A 19891-nucleotide genomic window follows, 5' to 3' on the forward strand; every position below is an offset into this window, starting at 1 on the left:
CCTCTAAATGGTGCAGCACATACCCGCAGGGGTACAAGTACCACTGGTTGGGAACCAGTGCTCTAGATGATGACTTTAATATGAAGGTCTAAATGTCGGGAAATTAAAATAATTATTTATAACACTATTATTATAATTACAGCTATTATTACTCAAAAAAGGGGTATATATATATTTTAAATCATTATGGGTGAGTATAGAAGGCAATTATAGCAGAATAAAAGAGGTGAAAAAATTTTGTACATACCTTGTTTGAATACTAGGATGTCTTCGAATTTCATGATCCTACTGAAGGTTGTTTATAACGAGGGGGTGGGGGTGTTGATGCGGGAAAAATAAATTTGGAAACCTGGGTTTTTGTGTTAATAATATATATATAAATATATATATATATATATACTATTGTGTTTAGGGGCACATATTGGGGGGGGAGAGGAAGGGTTTATTTATGGGGAAACTGGGGCAAGGGAGAGTGTTAACGAGGTGTGGACTGTTTCGGTCGACTGACCATCATCGGAACATTTTCGGAATGGGCCATTCCGAAAATGTCCCATTAAAATAAGGGACACTCCTAAACAAAAACAGGCTATAATAGCCGTAATTATATAAGAGGAGTAGCATGAGAATTTTCCCAGAAACTATACCTATTTATAACACGGTTGTAGAATCCATAATTTGTGTAAAATGAAATATGGACCAAATTCCATGCAAAATGTCTTTATTGAAGATTCAGACTGAACAGTGACTCAATTTTTCTGGATGTTAGGTATCCACTTTCTTTGTAGTTTTTTTTAGTATCTTACAAGATGTATAACGTGATATTTTTCAGCCTTGATTGGGGAATTAATTTTTTTTTTCCATTAAAGTCTTCTGTTTTTAACATGCACTGTTCTTTGTGTCAAAATTATTCATTGTAATTAAAGTTATTATATGTAACTTTCATTTTATTTCTACGAAATTTGGCTTTAAGAGCATTAAAAAAATAAACTGATTTGATATCACAAAATATTTCTTAGTTTACTCCTGTATACTTAGTTTACTAACTGTATACTCCTAAATTAAGAGCCTTTTGTCTGTTATTATGGTGAGAGAGAGAGAGAGGTACTAGAAAGTACTCTATAATTTTTATGTTTATATAGGCATTAGGAGATATTCAGATTGCTCTCAAGATGTTTAAGGAAGAGCTTGATAATAATGATCATCCCCTTGATCGCCATTATCATTCCCTGAACTGTAAATTACAGCCTTTGGAAAAGGATGACTCTACTTTCAAGGTAAGTGGTATTTAAAGTGTGTGAAGTTTTTAAGTTGTTATTTTTTATCATAATACTTAGCATTGCAAGATGGTCTTCTGCTGGTATTATGGTTTCATCATTCACAGATGTCTGTAGATTTACACCAGTTCTTTGAGACTGCTATTATAAAATGGCATTCATTACACAGTAAATAAAATGAAACAGTTAGGTTATTAACAATTAATAACACTATTTGTATTATAAGATATTTTGAGATGTGTCTTTTATCCTCAGACAGAGTGACCTAAGTTTTAATTAACAAAAGGAAAACATGCAACAATCAGGTGATAAGGTATAATAAATTTAGTTTAATCCTTTATCCAAGTGTGAGCAAACAAAGTTTGCGCCTGAAAGTATCTTCAGGACTGGGGTAAGGTGGTACAACAACGGGCAACTCATTGCAAAGGTGGAGCAAGCTAACATCACTCCTATCTCAGTATCTCCCAAAATGCAAAACACATTTTGCATTTGTGGCACCCAACCTAGAATCACCTAACTTTGGCCTTCTTTGGTTGAAAATATTCCTTCCCGCTCAGTCAGATTCATTTGCTGTCTCTATGACTCCCCTAATGCAACCAGCAACTCTGAGAGCTCTTTAATTTCCTCTCCTTAAAAATTGATTTTCTCCAGTCCACTTTCCCAACAACAAAATCATCTTCCTAGGAGATTTTAATGTCTACAACACCAACTGGCTTTCCTCCTCCAGTTGCACAGATCTTACAGGCATCTCTGCCTGTAAGATCTGTACAGAGAGAGGAATTAGACTTATTAATGATCCATCTCTTACCAACTCACTGCCTCCACTTTCGCACAGACGTTTGGTTTCTTCAATATGTATATTCTACAAATATTTCCATGTGAAATTTTCATCTGAAATAGCATCAATAATTTCCTCGCTTAGTACTAAGCTCGTTGGAACATGTTCAGCTGCTGCTTCTTAACATCCCTTCGCAGTGCACCTTGAAACCCACAGAACAAGTTTCTTTTCTTCTTTCTTCATCCCTGCAACTGCAGTATTGTGGAACATTCTTTCACCTGTTGTGTTTCCCTATACAGTCTTTTTAAATCAAATGTAAACAAGTTCTTCCTTTCCCAACCCATATATGCTTCTAATATACTATAGGTTGACCAACCTCTCATGTATGAGCCCAATCATAAAAAAGAAAAGAAATAAGGGGGGGGAGTCCTCTTGAGAATACAGAATAAAAATGTTTTCAAAGAAAGCATCATATTATTAAACTTGGGCTGTTATTCAATTAAGGAGACCTGAACACTTGTGCTAGATTTAGAAATATAAAGTAAAGGATTTAATATCTTTGATTTTGATATCAAGTTTAATTGCACCTTCTCAAGTATATTTGCCCTGGAAATCAATAGGGAAATTCATGTGGAATTGTCACATTTTTTTTCTCTTTTTTTATGATTGTACTATGAGAAATGATTCTCATCATTCAGAATTTCATCTTCTGACCAGGTCTAAATTATATAGTGTAGTAACTGTAAAATGTCTAATTTTATATTGTCACATTTGAGTATTTCTTGGCTAATATCATCCCCTCCAGGGACCTTTCCACGTTTCTGATGCTTTTTTTGCCTCAAGCATTCTGTGTTCACAATTACATTCTTGAATATTTTTTCATTGCTTGTTTCATTTACAATCTTTCCAAGAAATTACTCCAAACATCTAGCATATCTTCAATTATTATGCCACATTTGATTTCTTTTACAGTATAGCAGGCATCAGCTTACTATAATTAATTGGGATATATTGATAAGTGTGTGTGTGTGTGAGAGAGAGAGAGAGAGCCTGTGTAGCTTAGTGGAAGTGGTGTTTACCACCTCAGCACTAAAGCACCTGAAGAAAGAACATCACAAGTTCTATTCTAGTTGCCAACTAGAGGAGATTTTTCTAAGCCTTTTTTTCAACTGGTTCCTGAGTTAGTCAATCTCTGGCATGGGCAAGCAAGTTTTTTCTCCTGAAAACTCAGATTTTTTGTTCCGTAACCTCAAGAAAATTGACCGTAGAACCCACACTATTTTCAGACGTTAAAATATTGTGTTAAGGTTAGGTACCACAAAATGCGGCACTTGTTAGCTGTTTCTTCACTGCATGCCACTTAAGTAGTGATAGCTAGCTATCTCTGATTGGCTACCAGTGGAGATTGAAACTGTCCACTCAGTCTCCAAAAGTTGGATAGAGCTAAAATGGCTTCGTTTATACCCGGGAATAAAAGGCATTAGCTGGCCTGGTTGGCCGAGTGGTTAGCATATCCACTCTCCAGCCAAGAGGCTGTGGGTTCGAATCCTGCGTAGGCAGCATGAATGTTTGTGATTGTCTTCTCCCAATATGGAATGGATCACCATGGGAGCAGTAGACCCAAAAACCTCCCGCAATAGGAGAGGCTTTCACCCTGCAGTAGGCAGAAAAATGGCTGTTAATTTTAAATATATATATATATATATATATTGAAAAGCTTTAATGACTGTTACTGAGAGATAAAGAGATGACAAGATATATTTAAAAAGATACTACTAGTTTACTAGTTTCGTTGAATAGATCAACATCCTCAGGTATCACAATCAAAGAAATATATAAAAAAATTATAGAGACTTAAAATTGTAATAACAGAACAAGTATAAAAAGACAGTAGCGTGTTTGAAAAACAAATGCAAGTATGAGTTCCAAACAAACGTATACTACGCGCGATCGCGAGTGCGCCAGTACTGAACAGAAGCAACATGTGCATCAGAGAGATTGTAACTCAAGCTGTTGTTGATATGAGAGGAATCTAGAGAAATTTCCCTGGATTCAACAATCTTTCTTTCAAGTTCATCGTAGTACACATGGATGTTAGAAGTTTGAGTCCAGTTTACAATGTGTTGGTGGCCTTCGTCTGAGTTAGCTGAAAAGAGAACATGGCTAGAGAGAGCGCTAGCTCTAGTCCTGTTATAGGAGATATCTCTACGGTGTTCATCCAAACGTAGAAGGATGGATTTGGCAGTCTGCCCATAGTATGGCTTTCCACAATCACACAAAAGCTTGTACACTCCTGGAAACTGAGTAGGAAGTTTTGGAAGCGTAGTGAAGCAAGTTTTGAAGTTAAATTTCTTGAGAATCTTGGCCAGTTTTGGTGAGAGAGAGAGAGCTGATGTAAGGCAAGGAGATGATGGCTCTTGGGGAAGAGGGATCTTCAGAAGTAGTTGAGTGCCTGGGGGAAAGAAATTTGTCAATTTTCTTTGGAGAGAAACCATTGTTAATGAAAGTTTTTTTTAAGAAAAAGGAGTTCATTTTCAATTTCTGTTTCTTCTGTAAGTAATGATTTGGCTCGGTGAGCTAAGGTGGAAATAATACCACATTTTTGTGGGGGATAGTGATGGGAGAAAGTATGAAGATATCTATCAGTATGAGTAGGCTTTCTAAAAATTGAGAATTTAATGCTCTCAGCACATCTGGTAAGTTTGATGTCTAAAAAGGGAAGGCAGTCATCTGATTCCAGTTTCGAAGGTGAAAGAGATTTTTTCATGGCACTTGTTTAGGTGGTCTAAAAATAAATAGAGGTTATTGACACCGTCTTCCCAGATGAGGAAAATATCATCAATATAGCAGTACCAGACTTTTGGTTTAAAGTGAAAGGAGTTAATAGCTTTTACTTCAAAATCGTTGAGAAATATATCCGCGAGAATCGGAGAGAGTGGGCTACCCATAGCCAGACCTGAGTTTTGTAAGTAGATCTTATTATCATATTTGAAGTATCCTGACTTTATGCAATGGGAGAGAAGAGCAAAGAATTTTTTTGATAATTTGTTCTTGAGAAGGTTGAGGACTTCTTGAGCAGGTACATTTGTAAAGAGAGAAACAATATCAAAACTGGCCATTAAATCTGTTTTTTTTAAGTTTGATGTCCTTGATTTTAGAAACAAAATCTGCAGAGTTTTTAATATGTGAAGAGGAAATTCCAGAAAGATTTCTTAGAAAACTCGCGAGATATTTGGAGAGATTATAAGTAGGAGAGTGTATGCCCTCAACTATAGGTCTGAGTGGGCAGTTAGTTTTGTGAATCTTGGGGAGACCATACAGTCGAGGTATCAAGGGATGAAGTGACCTAAGAGAAAGCCAAATGTTTCTTTACAACTCTAAGGTGGTTTTTAATAAATTATTAGTTCTATTGTGTAGTTCCATCGTAGGGTCACTAGCAATTTCTGAGTAAGTATCACTATTTAAAAGTTCCAAGATTTTATTATGGTAATCAGACTTGTTTAAGATGGCAGTTGCATTCCCTTTGTCTGCCAGAAGAATAACTATGTTACTATTATCTTTCAAGGACTTGATAGCTGTCCTTTCAGAGTAAGAAATGTTGTCAGGTGGAGGTCTAGCTTTATTTATAGAGAAAATTGCTTCCATACGGAGGAGGTTAGCTTCTTTGTTTGGTAATAAAGAAGCTGCCTTTTCTATCTTTGTTAAGAGATGTTCTGTAGGGATGGATGTAGGAGTAGTGACAAAGTTGAGACCTCTAGCAAGTATGCTTTCTTCTGCCAAAGATAATTGATGGGAAGACTTATTGATGACAACTTTTTTTAGATAGGAAGAGTCAAATTGAGAAGTTTTGCTATCCTGATTATATTTAAGAGAATCATATTTTCTAATGAGTTTGATTTTATTTAAATTCTGTATTTTAGAAGCTTTAAGAGTGCTAATTTCTTTTAAATAGTTCCAAGATGAACTGTCTAGAGAATGAGAAAAACGTGTTTCGTGATAGGTCTTCTTAGAAAAATAAGCAGCAAGACAACGTTTGGTATCACAAATGCGTTCCTAAAAGATCTAGTTTTGCTCTCCTGTAAATTCTTTCAGCTCTAGTGGTTTTAATCGATTCTTTAAAGTTAAGGAAGCGTGGAATAATAGAATTACACTTGCATCTTTTTAGAAATACAAGTCTGTTGATGTATAATCCAATCACTCTGAGATTCTTCTGATATTCTTTGACCAGTGAATTTAATTCCTCGTCATCAGGAAGGTTGTTATTATGCGAATTCATTTTACTCGGTTAGAATATTATTGAAAAGCTTTAATGACTGTTACCGAGAGATAAAGAGATGACAAGATATATTTAAAAAGATACTACTAGTTTACTAGTTTCGTTGAATAGATCAACATCCTCAGGTATCACAATCAAAGAAATATATAAAAAAATTACAGAGACTTAAAATTGTAATAACAGAACAAGTATAAAAAGACAGTAGCGTGTTTGAAAAAGGATCCAGGGAAATTTCTCTAGATTCCTCTCATATCAACAACAGCTTGAGTTAGAGTCTCTCTGATGCACACGTTGCTTCTGTTCAGTACTGGCGCACTCGCGATAGCGTGTAGTATATGTTTGTTTGGAACCCATACTCGCATTTGTTTTTCAAACACGCTACTGTCTTTTTATACTTGTTCTGTTATTACAATTTTAAGTCTGTAATTTTTTTTATATATTTCTTTGATTGTGATACCTGAGGATGTTGATCTATTCAACGAAACTAGTAAACTAGTAGTATCTTTTTAAATATATCTTGTCATCTCTTTATCTCTCAATAACAGGCATTAAAGCTTTTCAATAATATTCCAACCGAGTAAAATGAATTCGCATATATATATATATATATGCGAATTATATATATATATATATATATATATATATATATATATATATATATATATAATCCCAATTCTCTCCATCTGTTTCTATTCTGAACTTGTTGGTACCAAAGAGTTCCATTTTTTTTTTTTTTATATCATCTCACCATCTTCTTTCAGGTCTTATTTATTGGTAACCCCTCATATATATATATATATATATATATATATATATATATATATATATATATATATATAGAAATTTCCCTGGATCCTTTTTCAAGACACCTATAGCCAGAAGTTATGACAATAAAAATTGTTAAAAGAATAAGAAAAAGACTGAAAAATAATCAGAACTATTTTTTAAAAAAATGATTAAAGTTTATAATATCATATTCTAGTCTCCTTCAAAGTACTCTCCATGTGAGTCAATGCGCTTGTCCCAACATTTCTTTCATTACTGAAACAGTTCTGGAACTGTTCAGCTGGAATACTGTTTATGGCCCTCAGTGATTTTTCATTTCGGCCACATCAATAAATCACTGCCCTTTTGTGGTTTTCTTTATCCATGGGAATAAAAAAAAAAGTTACATGGAGAGAGAGATTGACTGAATAGGAAGTGTGGGGGAACAACTGCCATGTTGTTTTTCATCAAGAACTGTTGCGACAATCAAGGTCTTGTGGGCTGGGGCATTGTCCTGTTGCAGCAACCAATCTCTGCTATGCCACATTTCTGGCTGTTTTTGTCACACACTATCATGCAATCTTCTCAGAACATTGAGATAACAATGCTGGTTCACTGTCTGTCCAGGTGGAACAAATTCTTTGTGTAAAAATCAACATTGTCTTGACGTTTGATTTATACTTTACGTGCATTCTTGGTCTTGGTGAACTTGCATGTTTCCATTGACTTCGTGCTTTTTTATTTCTGGATTATAACCGTAGTACAAACTCATTGTAAGTCACAACTTTTGAAAGAAAGTTCTGGTCATTAAGAACTTGCTCTCTCAAATCGTGTCAAACATTCAGATGATTTTTTTTTTAAATCCTCTGTGAGCATAAGAGCAGCAAATTTAGCAGACACACGTTTTTTCATTTGCAAATCTTTTGTTAAAATTCACTGGCATGAACTCAATCACAAATTTTTCTCTTCATAAACTTGCTCAATGCTCTTTCAACTATCTTCATTAATTACCTAGCAAACCTTTACAACGTTTTCATCATTTCTGCCAGATTGTGATTGGTCTTCAGATAAAGCATCATCCTTAAAGGCTTGCCAAAGCGTAACAATAGTTTCAGCTGCAGTTTACTGAAAATAAAATAAAATTTCATGCATACTCTCTGTTCCTTGTATTCAGCCATTACAAATTTGCCAAACTTGCTTGTAAGCACTAACAAAAAAGCAGCCAGAACAACAAACCAGTTCACATAGGATGACACCATTTGTCAGCCGCACATGTAACCAGAAAAACGGGCGCACAGCAAGTTCAGATTCTGGTTATTTTTGGGTACCCCCATCCCCTCGTGTGTGTGTGTGGGAGGGTCCTCAAATCCTGACAAATATGGCTGTATCAATTTGCCCAAAATCTGGGAGATAGTCATTTTAAGATTGAACTAATATTTGTAAAACTTCTCTTTATTCAACAATGGAAGGTGCTAAATTAAGATGTCATAATTTTAAACCATTACCACTGTTAACTAATTGCTGCTGTTTCAGTGCGGTGACAAGCTGTTTATGCTCTGAAGATGTCAGGTTTGAACCACTGAAATAGAAACAAAATAATTTAATAACTTAATAATAAATCTTATTTATTTTCTTTGTGATGTGGGAATTAACCTGCAAGAAATTGACTTGAATGTATATATTCAAATATTATTATTCATTTTAAACTGCCCTGAGACTAAACACTGATCATTTATAACTGCCCCATTAACTAACAAAAGGCTGAACTAAGCCCTCATTGAAATGACCTGAAAGATTTGTTGATAGGAAGTTGGATGTTATGACTCACTGTAATACATATTGTGGATAACACCTTTTTGACCTAACATATCCTGTTCTGGAACTAATTTTAAGCAATTGAATATTAAATATGCAATTGATACTAAATATGCCAGATTTTAGAAGGCACTGAGTTTCTTTCAAAACTTGTGCCAAAACGTGATTAAAAATTGAAACACATGACAGAAAATGAAAAATGTCAGGTTGAGGCATTCAGAACTTAAGTGAGTCCTGTAAAACTGCATCTTGCATCAAACTTGTCAGTACATTCAGCCATCATTTGAAACTCTTTGATAAATATGACCCCTCATATCAGAATACCATGCTTCAACCACCTTATTTTCCAGACGGCATCCTGCAAGTTGTAGCTCCAAATTTTAATTAACATAATTAAAAGAGAAGAACATCTTTAAAGAAACCTTCCAGAAATGTTTTAAAAAAGTGGAGCAGACACTTGTGCATTTACACAACAGGAGATTATACTTGGGGTGCTTAAGGGTCAAACCTGTATAACTGAGAGGAGACCTCCACATAGCCTTTAAAGGACTGCGGAGAACCGACCAGGGCTACTGACCTAATGTCCAATCCTCACCTTCTCGTGGTGCACCCTGTTGGGTATCTACCTGGATACTGAATGAACGAGGATGGGCTGGCAATTTGGGATTTAGCCGACCAAATTGTATTCCTGTTGGTTAAACCAAAATACAAAATGATGGTACAACATGACAAAATATCATGCCGGCTGGGGCGTTGCCCAGTTACACAAGGCCCCTGTTGTTTTCGACAGGGAACCAGGGCGAACAGCAAAAAGTCAGCTACTGGAACAAATCTGAAAACACACCCCAACTCAACATCACCAGAGTTAAAGATCGGTACTATCAACATAAGAAGCCTGAATGGCAAAGAAATGGAGTTAGCAGAGGAATTAGATAAGTACCAGATCGACATAATAGGGGTGACTGAAACAAAAAAGACAAAAACTGGTGAAATCTTTCTGAGCAATAAATACAAAATGTTATATTCAGACAATGACAATCAAGGAAAAGAAGGAGTAGCCATAGTATTCAACAGAATATACGAGGCTCATCTTCTTGAATGGCAGGCAGTGTCAAGTAGAGTGATTTGGGCAAATATCAGAATGGGGAACTGAACAATGAGACTTATTTGTGCCTATGGTCCCACAGAAGGTTCTACTAAGGTAGAAGTGGAAGAATTTTTTGATACTTTAGAAAAAGCAACTGACACAATGAAAAAGGAAAAGTTGGTCCTTTTTGGGGATCTAAATAGCAGAGTAGGAAGTGATTGTCAGACATACAAAAATGTTTTGGGAAATTTTGGAGAAAAGAGCAAAGCTAATAATAATGGCAAATATCTGTTGGATTTCTGCTCAGGACATGGACTGGTTATTACTAACACCATGTTCCAACATAAAAATGTGCATGAATTCACATGGAGAGAAGCAGCAAGGAATAAGAAAAGTCTCGTTGACTGTGTATTGTTGATAATGATGTTTTCTCCCTGGTGCAGGACACCAGAGTGTACAGAGGATTTGAAATTGGAAGTGATCAATATTAGTCTTGAGCAGGATAAAATTGAATTTCGTATTCAAAAGAATGACATGTAAGAAGGTTTTAAAGCAAATAAAAGTTGAGCAGCTCTTAGATGTGAACTGTAGACTAAAATACACAAACATTATTCAAGAAAAAATGAAAGAGTTTGAGAACAGCAACCAAACTTTGGAGATTTAGTGGCAAACCTTGAAGTAAACCCTGATTGCTTCAGCTAGAGAGACATGTGGTGAAGTTGTGTGCAAGGATAGGAAAATTGGAACTCCATGGTGGACACAGGAAGTTAAAGAGGCAGTAAAGGAAAAGAAGAAAGCATATCAAAAGTTCCTAGCAAATAAGTCAGCTTTTGTTCTTAGAGAATACAGAGACAAATGGAAGAAAGTGAAACACTGTGTAAAACTAGTTAAACAAAATTCATGGCAGGACTTTGGCAAGAACATAAAATATAAATATCAAGAAGATGGCAAAATATTCTTTTGGTTGTTGAAGAAGCTTAGGAATACTGTAAAAGGAGTTAGAGATGATAAAGGTGAAATGAAAACAGGAGAAAAAGATATCCTGGAAGTATGGAGTAATTACTTTGAAAATTTGCTAAATGAAACAAGCAGTGATGACAGCACAGTGATAAAAAAATACTGACCAGCCATGCAGTCAGGAATACATATCCATACTTGAAGTAGAAAAAGCCATCAAAAGCTTAAAATGTGGAAAGGCAGCAGGAGTAGATGATATTCGACCAGAAATGCTGAAGTATGCTGGTATAAAAGTCTCACAATGGCTGCACTGCATAGTTCAGAATGCCTGGACAGAGGGATGAATTACCAATGATTGGAGTAGAGCTCTGATAGTACCCATATATAAAAAGGGAAATAAAACTGAATGTGAGAATTACAGAGGTATATCCTTACTGAGTGTTCCTGGTAAGATATATGCAAGTATACTTGAGAAACGGTTGACAGGAATTGTGGAAGAAAAGCTTGGTGAAGAAGAAGCTATATTCAGGTCATATAGAGGCTGTCAGGATCAGATTACACTTTATGACAAATAGTGGAGAAATCATGGGAATATAACAAAGATCTGTATTTAAGTTTTGTCCATTTAAAACTGTATAACTGAGAGGAGACCTTCACATAGCCTTTAAAGGAATGCGGAGAACCGACCAGAGCTTCTGACCTAATGTCCAATCCTAACCTTCTCGTGGTGCACCCTGTTGGGTATCTACTTTGATACTGAATGAAGGAGGATGGGCTGGCAATTTGGGATTTAGCCGACCAAATTGTATTCTTATTGGTTAAACAAAAATAAAAAATGATGGTACAACATGACAAAATTTCATGCCGGCTGGGGCGTCGCCCAGTTAAACAAGGCCCCTGTTGTTTTCGCCACGGAACCAGGACGAACAGCGAAAAGTCAGCTACTGGAACAAATCTGAAAACAAACCCCAACTCAACATCACCAGAGTTAAAGATCAGTACTATCAACGTAAGAAGCCTGAATGGCAAAGAAATGGAGCTAGCTGAGGAATTAGATAAGTACCAGATTGACATAATAGGGGTGACTGAAACAAAAAAGACCAAAACTGGTGAGATCTTTCTGAGCAATAAATACAAAATGTTATATTCAGGCAATGAAAATCGAGGAAAAGAAGGAGTAGCCATAGTATTCAACACAAAATACGAGGCTAATCTTCTTGAATGGCAGTCAGTCTCAAGTAGAGTAATGTGGGCAAATATGAGAATGGGGAACTGGACAATGAGACTTATTTGTGCCTATGGTCCCACAGAAGGTTCTACTAAGGTAGAAGTGGAGGAATTTTTTGACGCTCTAGAAAAAGCAACTGACACAATGAAAAAGGAAAAGTTGGTCCTTGTTGGGGATCTAAATAGCAGAGTAGGAAATGATTGTGAGACATACAAAAATATTTTGGGAAAATTTGGAGAAAAGAGCAAAGCTAATAATAATGGCAAATATCTGTTGGATTTCTGCTCAGGACATGGACTGGTTATTACTAACACCATGTTCCAACATAAAAATGTGCACAAATTCACATTTAGAGAAGAGGCTAGGAATAAGAAAAGTCTCATTGACTATGTTATTGTTGATAGTGATGTTTTCTCCCTGGTGCAGGACACCAGAGTGTAGAGAGGATTTGAAATTGGAAGTGATCACTATTTAGTCTTGAGCAGGATAAAATTGAATTTCATATTGAAAAGAATAACATGTAAGAAAGTTTTAAAGCGAATAAAAGTTGAGCAGCTCTCAGATGTGAACTGTAGACTAAAATACAGAAAGATTATTGAAAAGAAAATGAAAGAGTTTGAGAACAGGAATCAAACCTTGGAGATTCAGTGGCAAACTCTGAAGAAAACATTGATTGATTCTGCCAGAGAGTCATGTGGTGAGGTTGTGTGCAAGGATAAAAAAAAATCAGAGAGAACTCTCTGGTGGACACAGGAAGTTAAAGAGGCAGTGAAGGAAAAGAAGAAAGCATATCAAAAGTTCCTGGCAAATAAGTCAGCTTTTACTCTTACAGAATACAGAGACAAATGTCAGAAAGCTAAACAGTGTGTAAAACTAGCTAAACAAAAGTCATGGGAGGACTTTGGCAAGAATATAGAAAATAAATATCAAGAAGGTGGAAAATATTCTGGAGGTTGTTGAAGAAGCTTAGGAATGGAGGAAAGAGAGCTGGAAAAGGAGTTAGAGATGATAAAGGTGACATGAAAACAGAAGAAAAAGATATCCTTGAAGTATGGAGTAATTACTTTGAAAAACTGCTAAATGAAACAAGCAGCGATGACAGCACAGTGATAAAAAAACACTGACCAGGCATGCAGTCAGGAATACATATCCATACTTGAAGTAGAAAAAACCATCAAAGGCTTGAAATGTGGAAAGGTAGCAGGAGTTGATGATATTCGACCAGAAATGCTGAAGTATGGTTGTATAAAAGTTTTACAGTGGCTGCACTGCATAGTTCAGAATGCCTGGAGAGAGGAACGAATTCCAGATGATTGGAGTAGAGCTCTCGTAGCACCCATATATAAAAAGGGAAATAAAACTGAATGTGAGAATTACAGAGGTATTTCCCTACTGAGTGTTCCTGGCAAGATCTATGCAAGGATACTTGAGAAACGGTTGAGAAGAATTGTGGAAAAAAAGCTTGGTGAAGAACAAGCTGGATTCAGGCCAAATAGAGGCTGTCAGGATCAGATCTTCACTTTACGACAAATAGTCGAGAAAGCATGGGAATATAACAAAGATCTGTATTTAAGTTTTGTCGATTTGGAAAAGGCATATGACAAGGTGCAAAGAGAGAAGCAATTCAATACGCTGCTGTTATATGGTGTCAATGGGGCATTATATCAAGCAATACTTAGTCTTTATTTGAGTTGTAAGTCAGCAGTTAGAATTGAAGGAAGTACAGGAAGATGGTTTAATGTTAAATCTGGTGTGAGACAAGGATGTACATCCCCTCTGTTATTCATTAACTATATGGATCACATTATGAAGGAAAGTGGTATTAAACCTGATATCAAAATTGGAGAAGTTAATGTCAGCTCTTTGCTTTATGCTGATGATGTTATACTTCTAAATAAATCCGCTACAAGTCTGCAAGATTCTCTGACTAAATTGAATAGCTGTTGTAATAGATATGGTATGAAGGTCAGCATTAAAAAGAAAACACAATGAAAATAGGCAGAATCATTGAAAATGTCAACTGTGTTGTGAATGGAGAACCTGTGGAACAAGTAAAACATTTCACCTACTTAGGCACAATTTTTACTGAAGATGGTAAATTAAATATAGAAATAGACAACAGAATCAGCAAAGCTGGTATGGTGGGAAGTCAATTGAATAAATTCATATGGAATAAGAGAGAAATTAGTCGGAACACTAAATTAGCTGTATACAACACAGTGTTCAAACCAGTTTTAACGTATGGATCTGAGAGCTGGGTCAGAAGTAAAACCCTTGACCAAAGACTAGAGACCGCAGATATGAGAGTCCTGAGAAAGATTAGAGGCGTGAACAGATGGCATCAATGGCAATATCATATTAAAAATGAGGATATTAGGAAAGAACTTGGCATTGTCAGCATCCAGGAATGCATTAGCAGAGCTAATCTCAGGTGGTGTAGTCACTTAAATAGAATGGGAGTGGAAAGATTAGCAAAACAAGTGTTCTCTGCCGGGTTGGCAGGAAAACGACCCCGAGGAAGACCAAGATGTAGGTGGATTGATACGGTACAAAGTGCCTTAGACGATAGAAATATAAGATCTGATAATGTTGGAGTCTTGACAAGTAACAGACTGATTTGGAGGAAAATTGTAGATAGGAAGTTAGTAATGATGTAATTTTTTCATGTAGTACTGTCATATCCTGTACACCCCTTGAGGGTACATGGCAGGAATTTGATGATGATCATGATTTGGAAAAGGTATATGACAAGGTGCCAAGAGAGAAGCTTTAACACATTCTACAGTTATATGGTGTCAATGGGGTGTTATATCAAGCAATACTTGGTCTTTATTTGAGTTGAAAGTCAGCAGTTAGAATTGAAGGAAGTACAAGAAGATGGTATAATGTTAAATCTGGTGTGAGACAAGGATGTACATTATCCTTTCTGTTATTCATTATCTAGGATCACATTATGAAGGAAAGTGGTATTAAACATGATATCAAAATTGGAGATGTTAATGTCAGCTCTTTGCTTTATGCGGACAATGTTATACTTCTAAATAAATCTGCTACAAGTCTGCAAGATTCTCTGACTAAATTGAATAACTATTGTGATAGATATGATATGGAGGTCAGCAATAAAAAGACAAAGACAATGAAAATAGGCAAAAGCATTGAAAATATCAACTGTGTTGTGAACGGCAAACCTGTGGAACAAGTAAAATATTTCAGCTACTTAGGCATGATTTTTAGTGAAGATGGTAAATTAAATATGGAAATAGACAACAGAATCAACAAAGCTGGTATGGTAGGGTGAATATATATTCTTATTCTCTCTTATTCCATATGAATTGAATATATTCATATGGAATAAGAGAGAAATTAGTCGGAACACTAAATTAGCTGTATTCAAGACATGTTCAAACCAGTTTTAACTTATGGATCTGAGAGCTGGGTTAGAAGTAAAACACTTGACCAATGACTAGAGACTGCAGATATGAGAGTCCTGAGAAAGATTAGAGGCATGAACAAATGGCATCAATGGCAATATCATATTAAATACGAGGATATTAGGAAAGAACTTGACATTGTCAGCATCAAGGAATGTGTTAGCAGAACTAATCTCAGGTGGTATGGTTACTTAAACAGAATGGGCGAGGAAAGATTAACAAAACAAGTGTTCTCTCCCAAGTTGTTAGGAAAACGACCCAGTGGAAGACCAAGATATCGGTGGATTGATACGGTACAAAGTGCCTTAGACAATAGAAACATAAGATCTGGTAATGTTGGAGTCTTGACAAGTAACAGACTGATTTGGAGGGAAATAGTAGATTTGAAGTTAGTAATGATGTAAATTTTTCATGTAGTATTGTCATATCTTATACAGCTCCTTGGGGGTACATGGCAGGAATTTGATGTTGATGTTGAGATTATACTTAAACAGGACAAGTTTAAGTATTTTATTTATCTGTAATAGTTTGCTAGGAAAACATAAATCTCGGATTTTTTTATATTTTTTTATCATACCTTGTGTTTCTTTATTTCTACCCAGTATTTAAATGACATATTGACAACAGAATTTATGATATTGAAAGTTTATTTTTCACTTGGTTAGACTATAATAAATTTAGTTTAATCCTTTGCCAAGTGTGAGCAAATAAAGTTTGCGCCTGAAAGTATCTTCAGGACTGGAGTAAGGTGGTACAACACCGGGCAACTTGTTGCAAAGGTGGAGCAAGATAACATCACTCCTGAGTATCTCCAATAATGCAGAACACATCTCCTTGCGGATATGTATAATGTTGTGTACTAAGGGAAGGGCCACTACCCAGACTAGTTTCGACCTTTATTGAGATCTCTTCAGTGGGAGCCAGGCCCAAGTGGAGATACCAGGCAGAAGCATTAGTGTTAAATTGTGAATGAAGCTATGTTATGTAATTTATTATTTTTCATTCACATTTAACATTGCTTATTAAATATTAATCATGGTTTATATAAAATTGTTTATTTTCCCTTAATTAAGAATTACTAATTAAATATTTATTCAAAACTTGACCTATTGTTAGTTTATAAAATAATAATATGTTTAGAATTTTGTGTAACTAAATATATGTGGTGTAACGTAGGGTGTTAATTTATATTTAACTGTATACGTAATCAAAAAGTTAAAGAAGTAGCTTAAATATTCTGTTGTTTTATTTTGTGAAATATTTAATGTTATGTAATCACTCATGAATAATAATAGACCATACATTACATTAGCGAAATGTTTACGTGCAGTCTGTTGTCATGGAGACGCACGCGTAAACAACCACGAGTGGAGTAGAGCGTGGCGTTCGAACGTAAGGTGGGAGTGAAGGTCAGATAGAGAGATATATAGAGAAGAGTGAAGGTCATAGATAAGAGGGGATATAGAGAAGAATTATTATTAAGAAGGAGGAGAGAGTTTTGCGGAACCCAGATTATATAATCCTCAGGGCAGAGATTTATGAGTATAGTGTTCGGAAGTGAACCTATAAGTAGTGAAACATAAAGTTTAATGTTATAAGTGAAAACTGCTGTTGTTATGAAGAAAGGTTGATACCGTAATCAGATAAAAGGAAACTGGACAGTCAATGCGAAAATTCTGATTAGTTCTAGTTAATCTGGATTACGATTAAATTCTATGTTGCCCTAGGAAAAGGTTATATTGATTACTTGGAGAAAGGTGAACAGGAAAAGATATTAGTACCTAATTACTGTTGTTTGGAATAGTGAAGTGCGACTTACAGTAATACAGTTTAAACTATGGAGAATATTTGTTATGTGTGTTCCGCTAATGTTAATTAAGTTAATTCATAAGTGCTCTCTCAATAATTTGATGTATTGAAGAATTTGTCTGGTAAGAGTAGTTGTATAAGTTTCTCTATTCTAGCATTAACTGTAATATACCTCCGATGCTCAAGGTCCGGGAATATAGCTTACGTAGTTTATTGCCTGCTGTGAATATAAACATTGAGCTGAAAGATTTGTGAAGACTGAATAAAATGTGAAATTGTTATATTAACTTGAGATAAGAATATTTGTGTTTTTGAGACTGTGAATAGTATATGAAAGTTAGAACATTGAATTAGTATCAGTGACCTAAGAAGAAGTGTTAAGTTAATTGTACAGTTCCATTTTGAAATAGAGTTCTTGTATTTGTTAACCATATCATATATTAAATGTTTTATTTTGTTGATCTAAATATTGTGTTTGCCTGAATTCCTTATTATTGCACCGTTCATAAATATTCGAATCTTGCGGGAACCCCAAGTAAAAATGATAATAAATGATTCGGCCCAATGAGATGACTGCTAACTTAATTTAGAACTGATCCTACTATTTATATAGACTAATCTAAGAATAGGGTGGCGCAGTATAAATATAAATTTCCCTACTTTTGGATCGGTGATCATTTCGTAATTAGTTGTATTATTCATAAAAGTGACTTGAAACTAGATAGATTTAGAACACGACAGAAGGAGCCGTCACGACATTAGCAAGGTCATCTCTACCTATAGGAGTTGCCAATCTTTCTCTACATCCAGAGTAATTTAATAAAAAGGTGGCACACCGTTTGGCAACTCCACTGAAGAGACCCCAATAAAGGTCAAAACTAGTCTGGGTAGTGGCCCTTCCCTTAATGCATAAAATTATGCATATCCACAAGGAGATGTGTTTTGCATTATGGGAGATACTGAGATAGGAGTGTTGGTAGCTTGCTCCACCTTTGCAACGAGTTGCCTGGTGTTGTACCACCTTACCCCATTCCTGAAGATACTTTCAGGTGCAATCTTTGTTTGCTCACACTTGGATAAAGGATTAAACTAAATTTATTATAGAATTTATGATAACTTGCTAAATGTAGCACTTTTCTCCAGTATTACCCTGTAGATTAGTGAGGTTTTTCATTGAAATCATTGAAATGGTTTTTTTTCTTTTTTTTTTTTTTTTTAGCTTCTTGAAGAATACTTGCATAACACTCATGCCAAAACACATAACCAATATAACCTTGAGATCATTGATATATTTGAATGTTCTAAAGAAAATGAAGAAAACAATTTTAAAGATGTTGGAAATAAAGCTCTTCTATGGCATGGTTCTCGTCTCACTAATTGGGCTGGTATCTTGAAACAAGGCTTAAGGATTGCACCACCTGAAGCTCCTGTTACAGGCTATATGTTTGGTAAAGGTGTTTATTTTGCTGATATGTGTAGCAAGAGCGCCAACTATTGCTATCCTACAAGGTCTAAAAATGAAGGACTGATGTTACTATGTGAGGTAAGATTTCTCTTTTGTAGTTTTATGATATACTAATTGGTCTATGATCATATCTTTATAGTGATAAGAAAACTTATGTGTACAGTACAGTACAAAATAAATTTAAGAATTGACCACTGTCACAGACAATGAAATGTTTCAAGTAAAATGACCATGCATCTTGGTCAACAGAGTAAAACTTTTGTTCAGAGAAGTCTCAAAATTTGATTTTTTTTTAAATTTTTATTATTTTTTTTATGATGAGCCCATACACTAGAAGTTGGTAATCAACCTATACTACATTAGTACTGTTCTTTCTTTTAAGGTTACACAGTGGTCAGCATTCATAGTGAAGAATTTATGGAGACAAAACACACATCAGAATAATTACTTTACTTAACATTAGGAAAGTAACATTCGACGTTTCGACCCCTGTATTGAGGTCATCATCAGGAAAAATAACATATATAGGATACAAGCTACATGACACTGTACTATACAAAGATAAAATGAATCTAGATGCCTGTTAATCTTTTAACAAAACCTGACATCTTATGGGTGGGAAAATATTATAAATAAAATCTCTTCATCATCAAATTCTTGACATGTATCTCAAGGGATGTACAGGATATGATAGAACTACATGAAAATTTACATCATTACTAACTTCCTATCTATAATTTTTCTCCAAATCAGTCTGTTACCTGTCACAACTCCAACATTATCAGATTTTATATCTATCATCTAAGGCACTTTTTTTACTGTATCAATCCATCTATTTCTTGGTCTTCCTCTGTGTTTTTTTCCTGCCAACTTGGTAGAGAACACTTGTTTTGCTAATCTTTCCTCTTCCATTCTGTTTAAGTGACCATACCACCTGAGATTAGCTCTGTTAACACATTCCTGGATGTTGACAATGTCAAGTTCTTTCCTAATATCCTCATTTTTA

At 35.2% G+C, this 19891-nt stretch overlaps 1 protein-coding gene across 1 annotated transcript in view; it reads left to right on the top strand.

The window, feature by feature from the left end:
• LOC150097052 (poly [ADP-ribose] polymerase 2-like) overlaps nucleotides 1-19891 on the top strand; it is a 184641-nt gene that overhangs the window by 108789 nt on the left and 55961 nt on the right. Inside the window, exons 10-11 of the mRNA XM_090407855.1 lie at nucleotides 1140-1274; nucleotides 18640-18963. Coding sequence (XP_090263981.1) covers nucleotides 1140-1274; nucleotides 18640-18963 — 459 coding nt within the window. The remainder of the gene's footprint in view (nucleotides 1-1139; nucleotides 1275-18639; nucleotides 18964-19891) is intronic.

This window comes from Typopeltis vanoorti, chromosome 18, assembly GCF_054136105.1.
Source record: "Typopeltis vanoorti isolate ZY-2024b chromosome 18, IOZ_Tvanoo_1.0, whole genome shotgun sequence".
Taxonomy (NCBI): Eukaryota; Metazoa; Arthropoda; class Arachnida; order Uropygi; family Thelyphonidae; genus Typopeltis; species Typopeltis vanoorti.